This window comes from Mauremys reevesii, linkage group 8 (genome assembly GCF_016161935.1).
Source record: "Mauremys reevesii isolate NIE-2019 linkage group 8, ASM1616193v1, whole genome shotgun sequence".
NCBI classification, from domain to species: Eukaryota; Metazoa; Chordata; order Testudines; family Geoemydidae; genus Mauremys; species Mauremys reevesii.
Window position 1 is genome coordinate 55,921,022 of NC_052630.1, and position 19,930 is coordinate 55,940,951.

At 42.9% G+C, this 19,930-nt stretch overlaps 1 protein-coding gene and 1 long non-coding RNA gene across 3 annotated transcripts in view; one reads left to right on the forward strand and one right to left on the reverse strand.

The window, feature by feature from the left end:
• The window catches only part of NIBAN1 (niban apoptosis regulator 1), a 108,560-nt gene that overhangs the window by 8,096 nt on the left and 80,534 nt on the right, over window positions 1-19,930 (reverse strand). For both annotated transcript variants that reach the window (XM_039484644.1, XM_039484645.1), the window contains exons 6-11: window positions 15,815-15,930; window positions 5,361-5,465; window positions 5,111-5,273; window positions 3,859-4,046; window positions 3,419-3,580; window positions 179-289 (exon numbers count right to left, since the gene is read on the reverse strand). In XM_039484644.1, the coding sequence (XP_039340578.1) occupies window positions 179-289; window positions 3,419-3,580; window positions 3,859-4,046; window positions 5,111-5,273; window positions 5,361-5,465; window positions 15,815-15,930 (845 nt within the window). The remainder of the gene's footprint in view (window positions 1-178; window positions 290-3,418; window positions 3,581-3,858; window positions 4,047-5,110; window positions 5,274-5,360; window positions 5,466-15,814; window positions 15,931-19,930) is intronic.
• LOC120370258 lies at window positions 10,855-18,184 on the forward strand. The gene is made up of 3 exons (XR_005583670.1): window positions 10,855-10,951; window positions 16,862-17,029; window positions 17,321-18,184. It is a non-coding gene; the product is annotated as an uncharacterized LOC120370258 (long non-coding RNA).

Consider the following 19,930-nt stretch of genomic DNA (forward strand, 5'->3'; position numbering starts at 1 on the left):
AATCATTCCAGTCACTGAAAACAAGTGGATGCATTGAAATATTTCCCATTAGATGGTATGAAACACATTTCTTCTCATTATTAAAATAATGTATGTAAAAAATGCCTTCAATTTATTACAAAACACCTAAGCAGATCCCCCAGTTTTCTAGTACACTTAAGAGTCAGATAATTTTTACCTTTAGTACTCGTAGTTTGACTTTTTCAATGGCAGCTGAAATTTTCACTGTATCTCCTTGGCTACTCAGACTGAGAAGTTGTTCAAAAGTGTACACTGCATTTTCCATAAGCTAGAAATAAAGACAAATGTGATCAAGGCAAAGGATTAATATTGCCATACTTATTGCCGGGCCCACTCCTGCTGAAGTTCATGGCAAAATTCCCATGACTTCAAACTGAGCAAGATCAGGTGCAGTTTATGACCCCTACTATTTTTAGATAGACTTCGGAATTACAACGTTACTAGTTACAAGCTTTTCCAGACACAAATAGACATTGTAAACTTAATAGTTTGTTAAGTGTGCTTGTGAGGTGGAGGTGGAGGCGGGGGGAGGGGAAGAAAGAGTACAAACCCTAAAAATCAATAGAAATGTTTTCAGGACTTCTTAAAACCAGATTTAAAATGTCAGTAGAAAAAAAGGAGTTTAGATTGGATTTGAACACTCTTTGGGGACTGGAAAAGGAAAAGAACACAACTGCAAGAGAATAAGAAAATAGAACTTACTATTTCAATTTCTAATTCAAGTCTAAGGACAGGTCTACACTAGAAAAGGTTTGCCAGAAGAACTATAAAGGTATAGCTATTTCTGGGAAGCCCTCCTAGTGCCAACTTATATATGATGAAAATTAAAGTAGATTCAGAATTCTCTGTTTTCAGGGCTTGAGAAATTCTCACACCATCCAGTGACACATTAAAAAATTACCCTAGTTTGGAGTAACTTCATTAGCAACAATTTTACAGGTGGAAATTATTTGTACTTTATGTTTTCAACTTCATTTTTAAGGGAAAACAGCCCATGACTCCATATGTCCTCTGCTTCACATAGGAACTTTCAAATTAGTATATAGATATCCATGTAATATCTACCGATTTTCCTGTTGCAAAAAGATATGGCCTTGTACGCAGTGCCCTTACCTAGGGTTTTGTTTTTTTTAATGGTTAAACATAGGTTGTGTCAAGTTTTGAAGTGTAGTTTTTAGAATTAGGTTTGCACCAGACTCAGATTAGAACACGCAAGTTGCATTTGCACATATAAATTAAGTACCCACATGTCTACTCAATATATGTATACAAGTGCATGAACATGCAAAATCTTGGACATTAAAACTGCAGGTATAGTTTTAGAGACCAGCTGGAAAGCTTAGCCACTCATGTTTTCTATGCATTTGCAGATCTTGGGCCAGATACTCCTCTTACTTCAATGGAGCTACATTGATTTATATCAGCTGAGCACGTGGCGCTAGTTTTCATAAATTAGCCAGAAGATGACAATAACCCCACAGGCTTTAAATACTACTTTTTCGGCAACTTTGAAGAGTAGGGACCTGATGCTCCAGTGCCTGGCACTTTGTGTAGGTCATTTACACCTGTACAAAGTTAGTGGGAATTAAGCCAGAGGTTTCTTTTAAACTAAAACAATGTTAATGAAGACATATTGGCCTAGTGGCTTATTAATAAAAATAAATATTATATGCCCACAACCACAAAGTGAAACTGTTTTATACTTCTCATGAGAAAAATAATGGCCTCTTTAAGAGAGAAAAGCAATATGAGCGAGCTTGTTGGAACAACTTGTACTCTCCCTTTCAAGCAACTTATGGGAAACCTTGAAAAACATTCTCTTCTATCTATCTCTTATTTCTCCTGTTTCATTATGAACTTCCTCCTTTGACAGGTGTTTTGCCCGGGCAGGAGTTCAAGGCAGTCTCTACTCGAAACATGGGAGTGAAAACAGAATTTTGTTTCTCAAAAATTCCTTGGCTGCTGATCATTCCTCATTTTAGGTTTTCCTAAAGACATCTATGGTATCTAAGAGCTATCATAATCTTCTGTGACATCACAGCTGGTTGCTTTGACAAAGATTATGGTGTCACAAAAAACAACATTTAGAGGAAAATGCAGTGCAGCTGTGTGAGGGAGCAACTTTGCTGGAGTTGGGTTTTATTCAATGGGTATGAATTTGGCCCTCTAAGTTCAGGTGGGGGAAAAGCAGCAGGAACCAACAAGATCATAATCAACACAGATCTTGTTTATAAGTAAGTGCCTGAATGATAAAGTCTCGGGAAGAAAGTGTGATATACAGGCAGAAATATTTTGAAAGAGGTTGTATTTTACAATGCGTTAGAGTAGTTTCTGGAATACTAAGGGGAGGGGAGAGGGACAGGTGGCACATGAATCCATGTAGCTACCAATACCACTGGCTATGTCAAGCACCACCACCTCATTGGCTCTACTGCAGTTGGAGTCGCAACAGAATACAGCTCCATGTCACACAACAGGTGCCTGGTGAGCCCCACTCCACAGAACTGTACCAATTACACTGCTTATAGGTCCCTACTGAACTGGTTAGATACCGTATTGACTACATTACTAAAAATACAGAAGACAACACAAGGCTATGACAGCTTATCCTGTCCTGTGCTCTGGCAATCACAAGACATCTGTGTGGGATATGCCTACTTGATCCTAATAAGTGATCTCTGTTTAATGCTCCTGAAGTAAAAAAGCCAAATATCCCTGCCAATAATTTGTGAAAGTAGGAGGGGGGTGGGATTCCTTTCTAATTAAGAATCAGGCAGGCATTTCAGCCCTCTGCATGGAAACTAGAATCACCATGGTTATTCTATCTAAGTCTCTAAATCCATTTATACCCGGAGATAAAAATGAATATAGAAATAATTGCCTATTTTTCTAATGAAATGCCTTACTGCCTATCATGAGAGACTAGAACTATAAAGAAGAACCCAGTCCATTCCCTTGCATAAATACCAGAAATACATTTTTATGATCTTTCATAAAAGACAGTGCTTGAGTACGTAAATGAGGCAGACTCTTCGTCACCTGATTTGTGTGTATCGACAGCATTTTTACTACACAAATTTCGAGGCCAGGCTGAGGGCACTCTGAAATTTGCCCTAAGACTCTGAGACGCTAAGATTTCAGAAATTCAAAGATCAGATGAAGAGATGATCAACCTTTAGCTCCTAACTACTGTGCCTTTAAAAGGAATAAACACTGATTTAAAGATGACACGCCCATGTCAGCTGTGATATTCCTGGATTTTTTCATCTCTATTTTCATTCTAGTCTATTCACCATTCTGTGAATGTGCATAACTCCCTATCAAGACTACTTTGAAGCAGAGCAGATGGGCAAACCTAATCTGTTCTTCCAAAGTGGAAAAATGGATCTTACAGTACCTCCTGCATGAAGTTCTGCGTCCTCTGAACCACAGAATCAAGATGGTAGAATTTGAAGCGGCTCTTGAGGTCCTGGAGTTGTTCCTGGAGGAGATTGACTTTCAGATAGCAAGGTTCCATTTTCACAGAGTTGAATGGCAGGTTCATCAGCTGCTCCAAATTCTGTATCCCAGTGGGAAAAATATTTTACAAAGAAAGCAATCTGAGATGGATTCTTAATATAGAAATTTAGTGATGGTCACACAACTGATTGTGGCAAATCATTATTCAATCTATTGCACTCCGTGCGTCTGAGTCAGAGGACTATTTAACTGAGAAAATCAGGAATTTATACCTGTTTGGCTGTGCAGAGCCAATATAGCTATTGCCAGGTAAGATCTATATAGAGAATTTTTATAACATGCGAGAGGGTAAAAAAGGACTGAGACTTCTTCTCTTACTTCCTTCAGCTTTGTGGCATCATTTGTCTTCTGGAAGTCCTGGCTGATCTCATTAACTTCTTTTTCAAAGAGCAAACGGACTTCACTGAATCCAGAGCTCACTGGGCCCATGAGCTCTTCCAATATGGAAGGCAAAAATGGCTGGATATTCTCCATGCAGCACTTCTCAGCAGGCTCAGAGACTGTTGCTGAGATATTAAAGAATCAGACAGACGTGTTTTAGGCCACCAGGTAGTAGACTGAAGAATCTAAATGAAAGGGCTACAGACTGTAGAATAAGTTCTATCAGAATACTTTTCCCAGAGCCATTTATGACACTTGTCCTCAAATATGACTTGGGTAAGGAAGGGAAGAGTTTGTAGAGTTTAAATGACAATTTAAAGATATTATTTCCTAGTCCTTCCTGCCAAATTATAGTGGATTGGATGCATTGTGAGCAAAGAAGAAGAAATATAGGCGGGCATTGGCAAGCACTGGGATGTTTGTAAATAGCATGGTCATTGTGACCTAAGGTACACACATTACATGTTAATTCAACAGGGAACTTTACACAGCAAGGAAAACAATCTACACTTCCTTGCACAAAAGAGTGCCCTAAAGAGAAATGCTCCAAGTTTTTTTAAAATAATTGTCTAAATCTTCATCTATTTCTTATCATCTATGGTTTCTAGAAAGAGTGCTTCAGCAGCATAAAATAATGTTTTGTTTACTTTTTATGTTAATTTACATATACATTACAAAACTATAATCGCTCACGTCATATGAGTTTTAAATTATTCAATAAGCCATTTGTTTTAAATATGCTTCAGCACTATAGACATTTATCGCTTAATCAAAACTTCCACTGTGGAGCATGTAGGCCATATTCTGCTTTTGGTTGTGCTTGTGTAACCTATATCTTCATCATATAATGTTGTACAGGTGAAACTAAAAGCAGAATTAGCCATTCTAATCAACATTTTCAAAAGTGGCTGGTGATTTGGGTTGCCTCCACTTCCGGGAATCCAGTTTGAAATACCTGGCCCCTGATATTGAGAAGGGCTAAGCATTTGCAATTCCCACTGAAGACTGTGGAAGCTGCAGGTGCTCAGCACTTTCTGTAAATCAGAATCTCAAGTCGGGCACCCAAACCAGTGGGTACTTGATAATTCAAGCACCTGAGGGCAATGGGTAATTCTGAAGAACAGCTCCAGAATAGTGAGACATGGGGAGAGGAGGTTGCTTTTTTTTTTTTTTTTAAATCCCCACTAACCTTTGATTTTTCCAGCTAAATAGTTCTTTGAGTTCAAAATCTGATCCATGTCTGAACGAATGGTTCCTTCTAGATTCTTTGTAAGATCTTTACATTCTTCCTTCAAGGTGTTTAATCCTTCTGAAACCTGTTCCTGGACCAGATTGTATGTTTCTTCTACAATCTAAAAACAAAAAATAGAAGTATGCATGAACTAGCACATTGGACAATTGCTATGCGAGACAAGAGTTGTGCGAAGGACAGTACTTACTGCAAACCAAACCCTCTTCTTATCGTTCCTCTTTCCTTTCATTTTAGGCAGGAGCATGGTCTGAAGGTTAGGCAGGAGCTCCTCCATCACAAGGTTGCTCAAGATCTACAAGGTTAAAAAAAAAATGATATTTTCAGTCCTCACCCTTCTGCTGAACACTGCACTTGTGCTACATTTTCAAATGTGGATAGCCTCAAATGTTACATAACTATTTTACTATCCCAGGTAGCCAAGACATCTTCTCACAATACAGTTTTCACAATGTTAAGATTAATTGATTGCATTCATATTGAGAGACCATTTTTGGCACTTAAGTTACACTGGGAGGCGGGGGGAAGAAGAGAGAAACGGGACCTTTATGCTTTCCTCTGACGCATTTGCTATCAACCACAGTACGGGACAAGAAATGTGACTATGTGGGCCATGGATCTATTAAAATACAACAGATCATGATTCTCTTTCCTAAAAGTTACTATGTGGTTTTAAAGATAAAAGGCTGGATCCTCTGCTGGGGAAAGTCACTGTAGCTACTGTGATTTACATCAGCTGAAGACCTGGACTAAAATATTGACAAGATGAAAGTGGTGCATTTTGATAAAGGTTCAGAGTGGAAGCCTTGGATCTCATGCTGTCGTTGCCCCAAGCTGTCTGCATTCTCGGCCACTGCTAGCTTCTCCTGCAGGGGTCACCGTGGTGGAGAGCCTATTCTACAGAATTACTGGTTAAAGGGTGCACCTAAGGCTGGATAGCCCTACTAAAAAGTGTTTCTAAGGGATGCTGAGCCCAACAAAAGAAGATATAAATACACCAATGTGGGGAATCCAAAGACTGTTTTTGGTGAGCATTATCTCAGCAAGTCAAAATGGAGGAAGAACTGGTATATGAGCAGGATGTAAATGGAAACAGAGTCCACAAACTCGGTCTAATCTTGGAATGAGTTAATGCTACCCCAGTGCTTGCACTATCAATACTCACCTTCTCATAGTAGTTGTTCTTCAAGATGTGTTGCTCATATCCATTCCAATTAGGTCTCTGTGCGCTGCATGCACAGTTGTTGGAAAGTTTTTCCCTTAGCAGCACCCGTCGGGTCAGCTGTGGCGCCCCCGGAGTGGTACCTCCATAGTGCACTATATATGACCCTGCCGACATGGTGCCCCCTCAGTTCCTTCTTGCCGGTTACTCCAACAGAGGGGAAGGCGGGTGGGTTTGGAATGGATATGAGCAACAGGTCTCAAAGAATAATAGTTACGAGAAAGTGAATAACCGTTCTCTCTTCACGTGTTTGCTCATATCAATTCCAATTAGATGACTCCCAAGCCTTACCTAGGTGGTGGGGTCAGAGTTATGGAATCGCTCATTGGAGCACTGCTCTGCCAAAAGCTGCATCATCTCTAGCATGCTGGATGATAGCGTAATGAGAGGTGAACATATGCACCGAGGACCAAGTCGCTGCCCTGCAGATTTCTTGGATGGGGACCTGGGCCAGGAATGCCGTCAATGAGGCCTGTACCCTTGTGGAGTATGCCGTAAGCGTCAAGGCTGGGATTTTGGCCAACTCATAGCACCTGCAGATTCAGGACATGATCCAGGAAGATATTCTTTGTGATGATACTGGGAGTCCTTTCATTCGGTCAGCCACCACTATGAATAGCTGGTTCAACTTTCTGACTGGCTTAGTGCGTTCGATGTAGAAGACCAGCACCCGTCTAACAACCAGAGAGCGACGCCTCTGCTCGTGGTTACTGGCATGAGGCTTAGGATAGTGTGGCAAGGCACCTTCTCAGCCTTCTCAGCCTCCACTGCTTTTAGCCCTGGTGAGACAGGCTTGGGTAATGTGGCCCCCTTGGGACACAGGGGAAGTCTGTTCCTTTTCTCCACCAGTCCTTTTTAGAGTATTTTTCTCCCTTGTGGGAGGGAATACTGCCTCTCCTCCTGGTGAGGGTCACTGTCTTGCTGCTCCTAACTTCCTGGCAGCAGGGCTCCTTCTCTCTCTTTTCTCCTCTTCCCCTTCCTCCCAGGGGAAGGTTTAAAAAGGTCTCAGGCAGCCCTTAGTTGGGATCAGCTGATCCTAATTAACCTCAGGTAGCTCCCCCTCAGCTGATTCTAATTGATACCTTGGTAACACCTTCTCAACTGAACCTGATTGACCCGTAGTTACCCCCCAGCTGATAAGGAGGAGGGCCTTTTAACCTTCTGAGACTGATTTCTACCCCTCCCTTGCAGCTGTCTGTCCTGAGTTTATCACAATAGAAAATAGGCAGGTATATGTCTTGTCTCGTATGAAAATTGATACAACCTTAGGAAGAAAGGCAGGGTAAGGCCTAAGTTGCACCTTATCCTTGTGGAAGACTGTGTAAGGTGGGTCAGAGGTGAGGGCCTTTAACTCAGACACCCTCCTTGCTGAGATAATGGCAACCAGAAAAGCTACCTTGTACGATAGATAGAGAAGGGAGCAAGTCGCTAGCTGTTCAAATGGGGGCCCCCTATTAGTTTGGAGAGGACCAAGTTAAGGTCCCATGCAGGGATTGGCTGTCTAATCTGCAGATGGAGGCGTTCCAGGCCCTTGAGAAAACGTCCCACCAGGGGGTTGGCAAATATGGAGCGTCCAGATACTCCTGGGTGGAAGGCCGAGATAGCAGTGAGGTGAACCTTGATGGATGACGCTGCCAGGCCTTGTTGTTTTAGGTGTAGGAGGTACTCTAGGATGAGTGGTAAAGGCACCTGGAGTGGAGGTGTGTGACGCTGGGCACACCAGCAAATGAACCTTTTCCACTTAGATAGATAAGTGGCCCTGGTGGATGGTTTCCTGCTGCCACGTAGGACCTCCCGTACAGGTTCCGAGCACAGAAGTTCCATGGGATTTAACCATGAAGCTTCCAAGCCATGAGATGGAGGGACTTGAGGTTTGGGTGGAGCAGGTGACCGTGTTCCTGAGTGATCAGGTCGGGGTGGAGTGGCAATGCAATCAGGGCGTCCACCGATGGTTCCAGGAGTGTGGTGTACCAGTGTTGTCGAGGCCACGCTGGGGCCACCAGGATTACCTCTGCTCTGTCCCTGCAGACCTTGTGCACAAGAGGGAACAAGGGAAAGGTGTACAACAGGCAGCCTCCCCAGGGTAGCAGAAACATGTCTATGACCAAGCTCAGGCTGTGATTCTGGAAGGAGCAGAACATTGGGCATGTCCTGTTGCTGCAGGGGGCAAACAGGTTGACCTGGGGAAACCCCCACCTTTGGATGATGGAGTGTATGACGTCTGGATGGATGGACCACTTATGATTGCGGAACGATCTGCTGAGGTGGTCTGCCAAGTCGTTCTGAGCCCCTGGGAGATAGGATGCTTCCAGGTGAATGGAGTGGGCTATGCAGAACTCCCAGAGCTTGAGGGCTTACATAGACTCATAGACTTTAAGGTCAGAAGGGACCATTATGATCATCTAGTCTGACCTCCTGCACAAAGCAGGCCACAGAATCTCACCCACCCACTCCTGTAGCAAACCCCTAACCTATGTCTGAGTTATTGAAGTCCGGGGGAGGAATGGGCTCCACCTTGCTTGTTGATGTAAAACATGGCAGTGGTGTTGTCCGTCCTCATTGCCACGCACTGGCCTTGCAGCCAGGCCCAAAATGTTTGGCATGCTAGGCGTACCACCCTGAGCTCCTTGATGTTGATATGAAGGGAGAGCTTGTCCCAAGACCATAGTCCTGCGTTTGTTGATCTCCCAAATGTGCACCCCCCAACCCAGAGCTGACGTGTCTATTACCAGGGACAAGGAGGGCTGGGGGCTGTTGAAGGGGACTCCCTTGCACACTATCTAAGGGTCGAGTGACCATTGGAGGAACTCAAGTACGTGCTCTGATACCGTCACTACTAAGTCCAGGTTGTCGCGTCCTGGGCGATAGACCGACGCAAGCCACACCTTCAGGGGTCTGAGCCTCAGCCTGGCATGCCGGACCACATAAGTTCAGGCTGCTGTGTGGCCAAGGAGATATAGGTAAACCCTTGCAGTAGTGGTCAGGAATCGCTTGAGGCCTTGAATGATGTTCGACATGGCTTGGAATCGTGTCTCTGACAAAAACGCTCTTGCCTGCACTGAGTCCAGCACTGCTCTTTCGGGTGCTGCTAGGGGAAAAACTTACCGACAACTGTGCATGCGGCGAGAGCACACCTAATTGGAATCGATGTGAGCAATCACTCAAAGACAAATCATTGATTTAACTTTTATAAAAACAATGGCCTTAGTTCACCATTATATGACTCCACTTTACATTGATGTATCATTGATTAGAGGAGTTACACCAGTGTAAAAAACAGAGTAGCACACTGGTGAATCAGATCTAACATGTAGACCCACATCAACTCAAGCTTATACTGCCACAGCCCTCAACCCAGTACCCCACAAAGTATTTCTTTACCTTTTGTATTTATCATGCTTTAATACTTATTAAGTAGATAATTTTGTTTTGTCATCAATCCCATTTATCTTTATAAAATGATGTAAGCAACAAAACAAAAACTTAACCAGGGAATTTTAAGGGTGCACAAGAGTATTTCATATGTCAGTGGGAGATGCTGAGTATTTGTTTTACTGTATATTATAGGCTTGGCAGAATTAATCTTTTTTTTTTTTTAATTTCAACAGATACTGATGTTTATTTTTAAGCATCTGTATAGATTTTTATTGATTTAAATTTTCACAGTTGTATAAAATTATGGGTATGTTTAAGCATTTTTAATTTTTAATCTACTTAAATTTTCACAGTTGCAGGTAATTATGGGAGGAGGGTCAGACAATTATTTAATGACAGAAAATGCTGTGATTAAAAAGTTAAAGTTTTATAACTTTTAAAACAAAAATTGTCAACATCATGTCAAAACACAGTAAATATCCTGAATTGAAACTCTAGTAAGCTCTCAAACAGCATTTTTCTTACTTTGCCTATCTGTAAATTTTGATGATCATCCATGGCAGTATCTTTTTTTGTCAGTTTGTGCACATACAGAGAAATCAATATTTATAAACTGTGGCAAGGCTCCCCTTCTGCCTCGCCAGACTTAGCACTCCCTCCTCTGGCAAGGACAAGGCCTGGGGTAAATCAGCCCCCAATTCTGGCGCATATCTGTCTTCCCTCTTTGGGGTTTGTTTCTCAGAGTCTTCCCGGTAGGCCTCAGGGCAGACCTGAGAAGTGCTTCTCTGCCAAACAAAGGGAAAAAGTCTATAACACACCAAAACAAAAGAGGAATACCTTTCCCTGGCCCCCTCACTGAGGCAGGTGTTGTCCTGTCGCTGGCCCCAGGGTGTCAGTCCTTCCCCTAAACAGGCACTGGATTTTGGGTGTGTAGCAGAGCTCTGACCCTGAAGGGGTTAAAACAGCCCTGGGAAAGAGCTGCCCTGGGAGAGCCAATTGTGGGCAGATTTGAGGCAGCCAATCAGGGCCTGGGTGGGCCAGTATAAGAAGGGCTCTGGGTTAAAAAGGACTCTCTCTCGTTGGAGAGAGAAGGACCTAGCTGCCTTAAGGAGGAAGGGTAAAGGAGCTGGGGAGCTCCAGCCTGGCAACTCCTCAGGCTGAGGCCTTGGTTAAGGCCTACAAAGGTAATGGGGCTGCAGAGGGACAGCCCAGGGATAGGCAAAGGCAGCAGGTCCTATCCCCTTGCCAATGATGAGTGGCCATTATTGACTGCAGTCTGCCCCAGGGAAAGGGGGCTAGATGATGATTGGCAGTAGCCACTAAGGCAAGGTGGGGATAGGAGGTTGAAGTTTCCCTGGGAGGGGAGATCCAGAGTGTGGGGACTGCTGGGGGGCAGAACCACAGGGTAAAGGGGGATGGGGGTCCAGGAAGGACATTGAGGGGTGCCAGCACCAGGCCAGACACTGGCCAGTAGGAGGCGCTCGGTATGCTGGAGAGCTAATTCCCAAGATGACCAGCAGGAGGTGCCACAGTGGTGAGTGCTTGACCTTGCTACAGGATGTCTCCCCTATGGGGAGGAGTGCAGTTTCTCATACTGGAGAAACCCATCTCCCTGCTGCCTCCAGCATTGCAGCAGTTTGTCTCTCTCCCCCCCATTCTCACCAGGAGAGAGAGATTTTAACAGGTTTCAGGCAGTCTTTCATTGGACTCAGGTGTCCCTAATTGACCTGAAGTAACCCCTTCCCAGCTTACAGGAAAAAGGGCCTTTAGCATTTTAGGGCTAACATACCTGTTTTCCCAGACCCCCCTGCTGCTGTTTGGCCTGACTTTGTCACATAACATTTACTGATAAAATCTATTCCTTCCAAGCCTATGTATATATGTTGCAATACCTAAGCAGAACAGGATAAGTTAAGGACTGCTTCGATCAATACTGTGTGTGATAACAAGTAATCAGGATGTCAATGAATGTATTAACTAGCATTCTGCAGCTTTTTGTGTTTTTAAATAGCAACAAACTTGTAGTCTGGTTGTTCCAAACCATTCACCTAGCTTGGATATTTGCCAAAAACAACTATCCTTGGTCAAAACACTTATTTTGAGAACACAGTATGCTTCTAGTATTCATCATTACATTATCATCTTCTTAGTAACTATTCTGAAGTCCTCTGATGAAGGTTCTCTTGGGGTATATGGGTTATGAGTAGGAAAAGATAATGAAACTAACATTGTAACAGTTTCATGACTCAAAACAAACTTTTCAAACCTGTCAGAGAATACTGTCCTCTTAACCCTTTGGTGGGCAGGATGGGGATTCCTTGATGCTAAGGGATTTCCTATTAGTTGTTATCAGGGAATCTTGACTCCTGACAGCAAAGCATGAGTAGATAATGGTTATACACAGGGCTTAAATTTGGGGAGTTGTCTCAAAGAGCTCCAGTAAATATTTTCAACCCCCCTGGAGTTTTTAATAGGATGTTGGGGTGGGGGGGAGTATGGGGTCTCCAAGAAATATTCTAAGAATTTAAGCCCGACCTATATATTTTCATCCAGTTTCCACATCTTCCATGGCAGCCTATCAGAATTATTCTGGTTAGTGAGGACAAAACCCTGAATCACAAATTCCTCAATGGACCCCTACATTTTCCCTATGAGTGGCATGATTTTCAAGGGTGATGAACACCCAGCAGCAGGCATTACAGTCAATGAGCTGCTGAAAGCTCAGCATTTCTAAGGGAGGAAAGTACTGGTAATCAGGGGGCAGATTCTTAGATACACTGAAATATATCTGGAATAATGCCAGTGAACTCATTCGAGTTATGCAACTCACACCAGTGTTCCAAGCCATTTATTTTAGATGCCCAAGTATAGACTTAGGAGCCTAAATTTAGCCATCCATTTTAAGTGCTGTATGAGGCAGCACATTGGCTTGTTCTAGTGTGGTTGTTGCTATGCAATGCTCTGTTTCGCCATTTGTCACAGTAACTGCAGTATCTACTAGTTTATCCACCCAAGACTAAAAGCTCCTTCCTGAAGGAGGGGCAAAGCATACTAAAGAGATTCTCCAAGAGTTTCAGGTAGCTAGTGTTCCATTCTCTCCTGGGGGGGCTTGGAGCATTGCAGTGGGACAAGGAAAAGGTTTTCAAGCCCCAGAGACTAAGGAATCTTGCGGAAATCTGACACCAACCTTACGCATCCTGGAGGTGGGCCTGCTCCTCTGTGCTGTTCTCTAGGCTCCCCTCCCCACCAGTAGAATGGCAGTGGTGTTTTTGCATCCCTTTGCTAAACCTGAGCCAGTGCACATTTTGGAAAGGGGACGACAATGATGCCTTCCATGTGAATTTCTGCGCAGAGGGGAACACAACATGTAAAGTGGCAGATCCTCACCTTCATCTCTTCCCTGGAACTTGCAATACCCAAGATGCACTAAGTTCTTGTGGCAGAGCTTCTGCAGGCTCCTGGGAAGCTCACCATGTTTGTTTCAATCCTTGCTCTTCTGTGCACACTTTGCCATGGAGAGGGGTGGCTGGCACCAAGTAGTAGACCTAAAATTTCTTTTAGGCTTTTGATTCTTAGGCTAGCCATTTATGTCATTATAATTTGGAAATACAGGTGCTCTCTCTACTCCCTATATTTTACATTAAAGCATTTTTAATATAAAATTGCATACAATGAGATGCAAAGGTCTATAGAAAGTTTTGGAACCAGTCAAACCCTACAGTCGGTATTTACTGCCACTGTTGACAATGGCATCTTTTCCTGAGTAAAGGATATCAGGATTTGGCCCACCAGTAGTTTTACTGAGCTAGGGCTATGGCAAGCCCAGTGGGAGCTAGCGCTATGCTCAGAACCAAAACAGAGGTTTTGGATGACAGGTGGGGAGATGGAGGGTGAGAGCACTTTGTAGCTCATTACAGGCTGTAAACATAAGCGTGTTTTCCCCCAAGTATCCTTTATTGCTCAACAGATTTAAGTTGCATAAATGAGGATAAGAAAAAACATTTTACCCATTTCAAAATTAAAATTGTATATCTTTCACAACAGATTTTTTTTATGATTGCAGTATTACTAGGCTTGGCAGAGTTGGTTTTTGTTTTTTTGTTTTTTACATAATATCAACATTTATTGTTCAGCATTTTCTTATCTATTTAATTTTTCACAATTGTGGGAAACTATGGAGGTGGGATTTGGACAATAATTATTTAATGAGTACCTGTTAAGATTCAAAAACCTGAAGCTATATAACTGTTAGAACACAAATTGTCAACATCACACATCAGAATAAACAAAGTAAATATCCTTAAATCAAACTAAGTTTTCAAGTAGTATGTTTCTTACCTTGCCTGTCTGTAAATTTTGATTCTTATTGCTGGAAATATTTTCTCAGTGTACAGTGAAATTGACATTTATGATAAAAATCTAATACTTCCAAGCCTAAGTATTACTATTGGCTACTGTAGTACTTCACTCTACTGTTGCACTGTTTTTTATATCCTATATCTAAGCCTCTTTTCAAACACCTCCTAATGGCCCAACTGGAGAAGTTGTTACTAGCTTGGGGTATGTCCATACTACCCGCCCGGGTCGGCGGGTAGCGATCGACTTCTCGGAGTTCGATATATCGCGTCTCATCTAGACGCGATATAGCGAACTCCGAACGCGCTCCCGTCGACTCCGGAACTCCACCACCGCGAACGGCGGTGGCGGAGTCGACGGGGGAGCCGCGGACTTTGATCCCGCGGCGTCTGGATGAGCGTAGCTGAACTTGCGTACCTTAGTTTGACAAAATCAATCCCCCCCCACCCCCCCAGGTGTAGACCAGGCCTTGCAAACTGCTCCCTCTCATGGTAAATTACCCATTTTGAAAACACCTACCCTACAGTATGGAAAGAAACAGGTGCAATTCAAGTTTCACTGAGCAATAGCAACTGAAAACCTCCTAGTAGGCATCTCCCTGGGGAATTTTTAATTAGCCAGATATTTCATTTCCTGCAATCTAGATAGCACATTTAAAAAAATTCAACACCATAAAATATATTGTGTGACAGCATGAACCTTTGCAAGGGGATCTGGAGGCACTGATAGAATGCAATTGGAAACTAGTGCAGTTATTAATGTAGTCAGTACCAACAGGGAAAATAAGGTATTTTACCTGCAAAATCATTGCAATGGGAAGGGACAGAAACATTGTAGAGCCCATTCCTGCAAACACTTGTTACGGGCCTTGTTACACTGGTGGTAGCATGTAGAGTTCAGTATAGCTACGTACAGCAATGAAAAGCAGGCTGCATCCACACTGCGGTGTAGCTACATACAGCAGTGAAAGGATCTGGCAGGGAGGCAGCGGGGAAAGGCTCTGCTGCTGGAGGGGAAAGGTTCCAGCAGCAAGATCCTACACTTCTAAAAATGGCAGTGCATATGTGAGAGGCACAGCTTAGGCAAGTAAAGAGCTGAGTAGTGTGTATATACAGATGTAGAGAGCAGTGTAGGGGTCTGACGTGATGTGTCTTTACTTGCCAAAGCAGTGCCTCACTATCTACACAGCTATTTACACCTGTGCTAGGGTGATGTGCAGTGTACATCAGCCACTGTAAGTGTAGACATAGCCAATGAGTAGGTTGTACTTAGTCCCACTGACTTCAGTGAAACTACTCACAACAGTAAGCACTATGCTCCCCAGATCTTGCAAAGACTTACACAGGTGCTTAACTATATGCACAGCAAGTGGTCCTGTGGGATTGCTCACAGTGAATGAAGTTAAAACACCAGCATAAATCTCTGCAGGATTGGGGCCTGTGCTCATTGACTGGCATTAGCAGGATTGGGCTCTCATTTTGTAACTACATTGCAAACTATTTTCACTTGCAGTGGAAATTCACTGCATAGAACATTGAATAAATTCGGTGTACATGCTTTGTGTCTGTTTACAGATATAAATATCTGAGATTTTTTTTACTCAAGGTTTCTTTCAAACAACTTTCATTTTCTCACTACCTCCACCATTCTCAAAAGCCACCATGGACAAAGAAAGGGAGATTCTATTGTACCTGAATTTCATTGCCAGTTATCATTTCCCAAGACCCATAGTGGCCTTTCTCCTGACGGAAGAACTGGACGGCTTCTAAAAATGCCTGCGCGTCAAACGTGGTCTGCTTGAGAAAATCTAAAGAAAAAAGAAATAAAGTTAATTGACTGGTAAATGAGTGCTGATTGTTTTTAAAGATCCTTTCTGATTTTATTGTATATATTTCTACTCAAGCTCTAATTTCTGAATGCTCTGGCACAATCTCCTTTCAGGCCTTGTCTAGACTAGAATTTAGAGGTGTAATGTTAGGTCTTGCATGCTAACATACTTAAAAAGTCTAGTCCTTAGTTATTTAATTTGCCCATTTCTTTGTTATGATACATATAGGAAAAATTATCTTGACAAACTCCTAACTACTCTGCCTAGGATAAAAGGTATGTTAAAGTTAGCATGTGTTTACACTAGCTAACACATGCTAACTTTAACATACCTTTTATCCTAGGCAGAGTAGTTAGGAGTTTGTCAAGATAATTTTTCCTATATGTATCATAACAAAGAAATGGGCAAATTAAATAACTAAGGACTAGACTTTTTTCATGCATTACCTGCAAAGACTATTTTTATACAACTAGTCTATTATTCAAGGTTATTTGCTGAACACTTTATACAGACATATCCTGTCAGGTAACTATCCATTGCCACTATTGCTTAAACCGGCAGTTCTTGGCCACCCTGGCCTCCATCTATTGCTACATGAGAAGGAGTCCTGGGGAGGTTCTAGTGCACAAAAGGGGGCTGCGATATGGACAAGGTTGAGAACCACTGGTTTGGAGTATTTGCTCTTTGTAAACGGTAGATGATCTGTCACAGAGTGCAAGTTACATCACATGCCATTTTCTCTGCTCTCTGTCCAACCCCACAAACCACTTTCAAGATAGCTGCAGTGGACTGTTCTGTCATGAATACATCAGTTACTTAGGTCCATTGGCTGTTCCCTTCACGTGGGAGATGCAAATAGTGCAGCTCTCTCACTGGAGTAGCAGCCATTTAGTGGGTGTATTTTTTCCAGGACCTCTGGGAAACATTCCATCTTCTCTAGCCCTGGAGAAATCCCATAGTACGGTCCAACTGCTTGAGCTGTCTGCTTGGATAGGGGTCTGGGCCTAAGACAGCACTTTGCAAGATTCTTTGAGAACCAGAAGAGCTGTGGCCTTCACAATGGATAAGTACCACTTCTGTGAGTATTACCATCTTGGGGAGATTATGAAGCTGCATTACTTAGTTCCCCCTTTTCAAGACAAGATACTTTCAGCATAAATAGTTCTAATCATAATGTGCATATAGGGGTGGGGGACGAGACGTGAATAAGAGGAAGGGGAAGAATGTTTATTCCACTGAAATTAGTTTTGCTAGGTTTTTTTTTAAGACAATTTATAAATGAGTTTTATGAGGAAGGCCAGGGAATGAATACATGAGTCTTGTCTGTAAAATCTCTCATATGAATGTATGCTGCTTTTCATCTTTGTAGGAAACTTCTATGGATTAATGGGGGCTCTGCACATGCACCGAGGACAGACCACATAGCTCATACAAATGAGCTTGGAAAAAAAAGAAATAGGGACAACCTAAGGATTTTTTAAAAATGAAACCAGAGTTAAGCTATGACACTTAAAGGTTCCCCAAAATCAGCAGATTCACAGCAAAGGTCCTTATAGACCCTGAAGTGTCTCTCTGGGTTGAAGCCATTCCAGGAGAGCAAGCTCTTTTCCCCTGTTGGTGCATCTTAATCATGGAAATAACCTGACCAGTTTGGAGAAGACTGCCCGAAACTGGAATGGGACTATTTTTGAGTGTTAAAACATTTGGTTAACTTTTCCCATTGCTTCTTCTCACTTTCACATTTCCTCTTCACTCCTCATTTTCATCTAAGGTTGGAGAATGAAAGTGCTGATCTGGTATGACAACGAGACTGTTCTCACACTATTTCCAGCCCTGTTTTGCACACTGTTGTGAGGGGGCATGGCCTCCTTCCAAGACTGACAGGGAGGGACGGCCACGGACCACTACACAGACAATGAGGTTCAGACAAACAGCTAAGTTTTTGGATGCCAATCTAAACTAAACATGAACTCTGAACCACCTGGGGTTGGCAATCCCCTTATAGTAATTCACAGTCATGTCTGTACAGTGCCTAGCACAACAGGGCCATGAACCTTGCCATTACTGCACTATAAACAATAATAATACTTTGAGATCTTGTATCAAAGCCACTATGGAAGAGCAAAGAGCTTTACAGCTGTTAAGTTTACACTCAGCAAAACTAAGGAGAGGGTGTGGGAATAGTGTTTAAGCCACCTTTCCACATCTGTGAACCTGAGCCATATACAGCCTGAAACAGCCCCTGGCATAATGAAGAACAGCTCTAAGCTGCTCTAAATTACATCATCCGCAGCAAATCTGGTGGGGCATGCTGCAATGTGCCCACATCTGAGATGCCAGCTCTCTGTCCCCTACACCAAGATGGGGAGCAGAGAGTATAGAACCAGCTGTGCCATCACTGTACAACCTAATGGTTCCCCTGCAGCAGGGGGACTCCTTGGCCATCCCTTAAGGGTAGCCCTTGCCATGTACCAGAACTGGGGCAGAGGATTGAGCACTAATGGCCCAATTCTGCAGACTTTATTCATTCAAACCATTCACTGAAAGTAACAGGAGTTGCACATGGGTAAGTTCTGCATGCTTTGGCTCTAATTAGTAAAGCCTCACAATACCACTGAGAGAGAGTACGGAAGTATTATCCCTATTTTACAATTAGTCTGGGGCCCAGAAAGGTCAAGCAACGTGGCCAAGGTCATACAGTGGGTCAGTATCAGAAATGGTAATAGACCCCAGGTTTCCCCAGACCTGTGCTAGCCCCTATATGATTCACTAATCATGACTGCAACTAACTACATGACCTTTAACACTGTCCCAGTCAAGATTCCAACCATTTCTCTGTTTCCACAACCTTGGCTTATAACATTTTTTGTCACAGCTTACACACCAAGATATTAAAACTGTAGGGTAACAATACATTTGGTACAATTAATTCTATTTTGTTGGCTGAAAAATTAAGCACGTGTCCGACCTACAAGCTTTTTTTAGTATAAAAATTAATCATTTTGACCACAAGGGGGCCAGACTGTGCTGCTGCTTGTATTTTAGATGGATTTGGCTAGAAGTAGTCAGAACTGTAATTGTTGCAACGCTGGGATTCTGACTCACATGTTTTCATTTTTAACAGCTGTGCTCATTTCCAACCAAAAGGGAAAAAGGGATGAGCCAAAGGGATGGTACTTGGATGGTGCAGATGTGACAACAGGCTAATGGTGATGGGACTCTGCTCTCTAGAATTTAGCGTTGTCATTTCCTAACTTAACGAGATAATTTATACTCTCTGTCCAGAGGTCTCTCTGCCCCAGTGAAAAAAAGGAAGGTGGGATGGTTGGCGGGGGGAAATAACAATTCAATCAGGAAACATATATAAAGCAACAAGTACAATACTGTCCCAATCATACTGTCCTTTGTGTACTAGGCAGTAGAGAAGTAGAATGGAATTGCACCAGCTCTATGAAAAGCTGCATAGAGTACAGGGAAAGGCAGTGCTATTACGCACCTTTTGGGCTTGATTCTGCAGGGCCTTGCACTTCATGCAGTCATTTACACCTGTGCAGATTGTGTGCAATCTCTACCATTCTGATTCAGTGCAGTTTTACATTCACTTTGAATAGGTGTGAGTGACTGCTCAAAGTGAAGGCACTGGGGAACCAGGACTCGTGTGTGCTGTACTGTGCAAAATTCAGTCGGAGTGAGGCACACAGGTCCCAGGTACTGTCAGAAATGGGGGCATTGTCTGAGAACCTTTGAGGTGTGGTCAAGCCCAGAAGGAGCTGCACTGTGTGACTCTCATGATTTCAGTAAGGGACCTATGCTCATGCACTTTTCTGTGGGCAAGTGTGCTTAGGCTAGCTAGCTGCAAACATCATAGAATCGTAGGACTGGAAGGGACCAAGAGAGGTCATCTACTCCAGTCCCCTGCATCCATGACAGGACTAAATATTATGTAGACCATCCCTGACAGGTGTTTGTCTAACCTGTT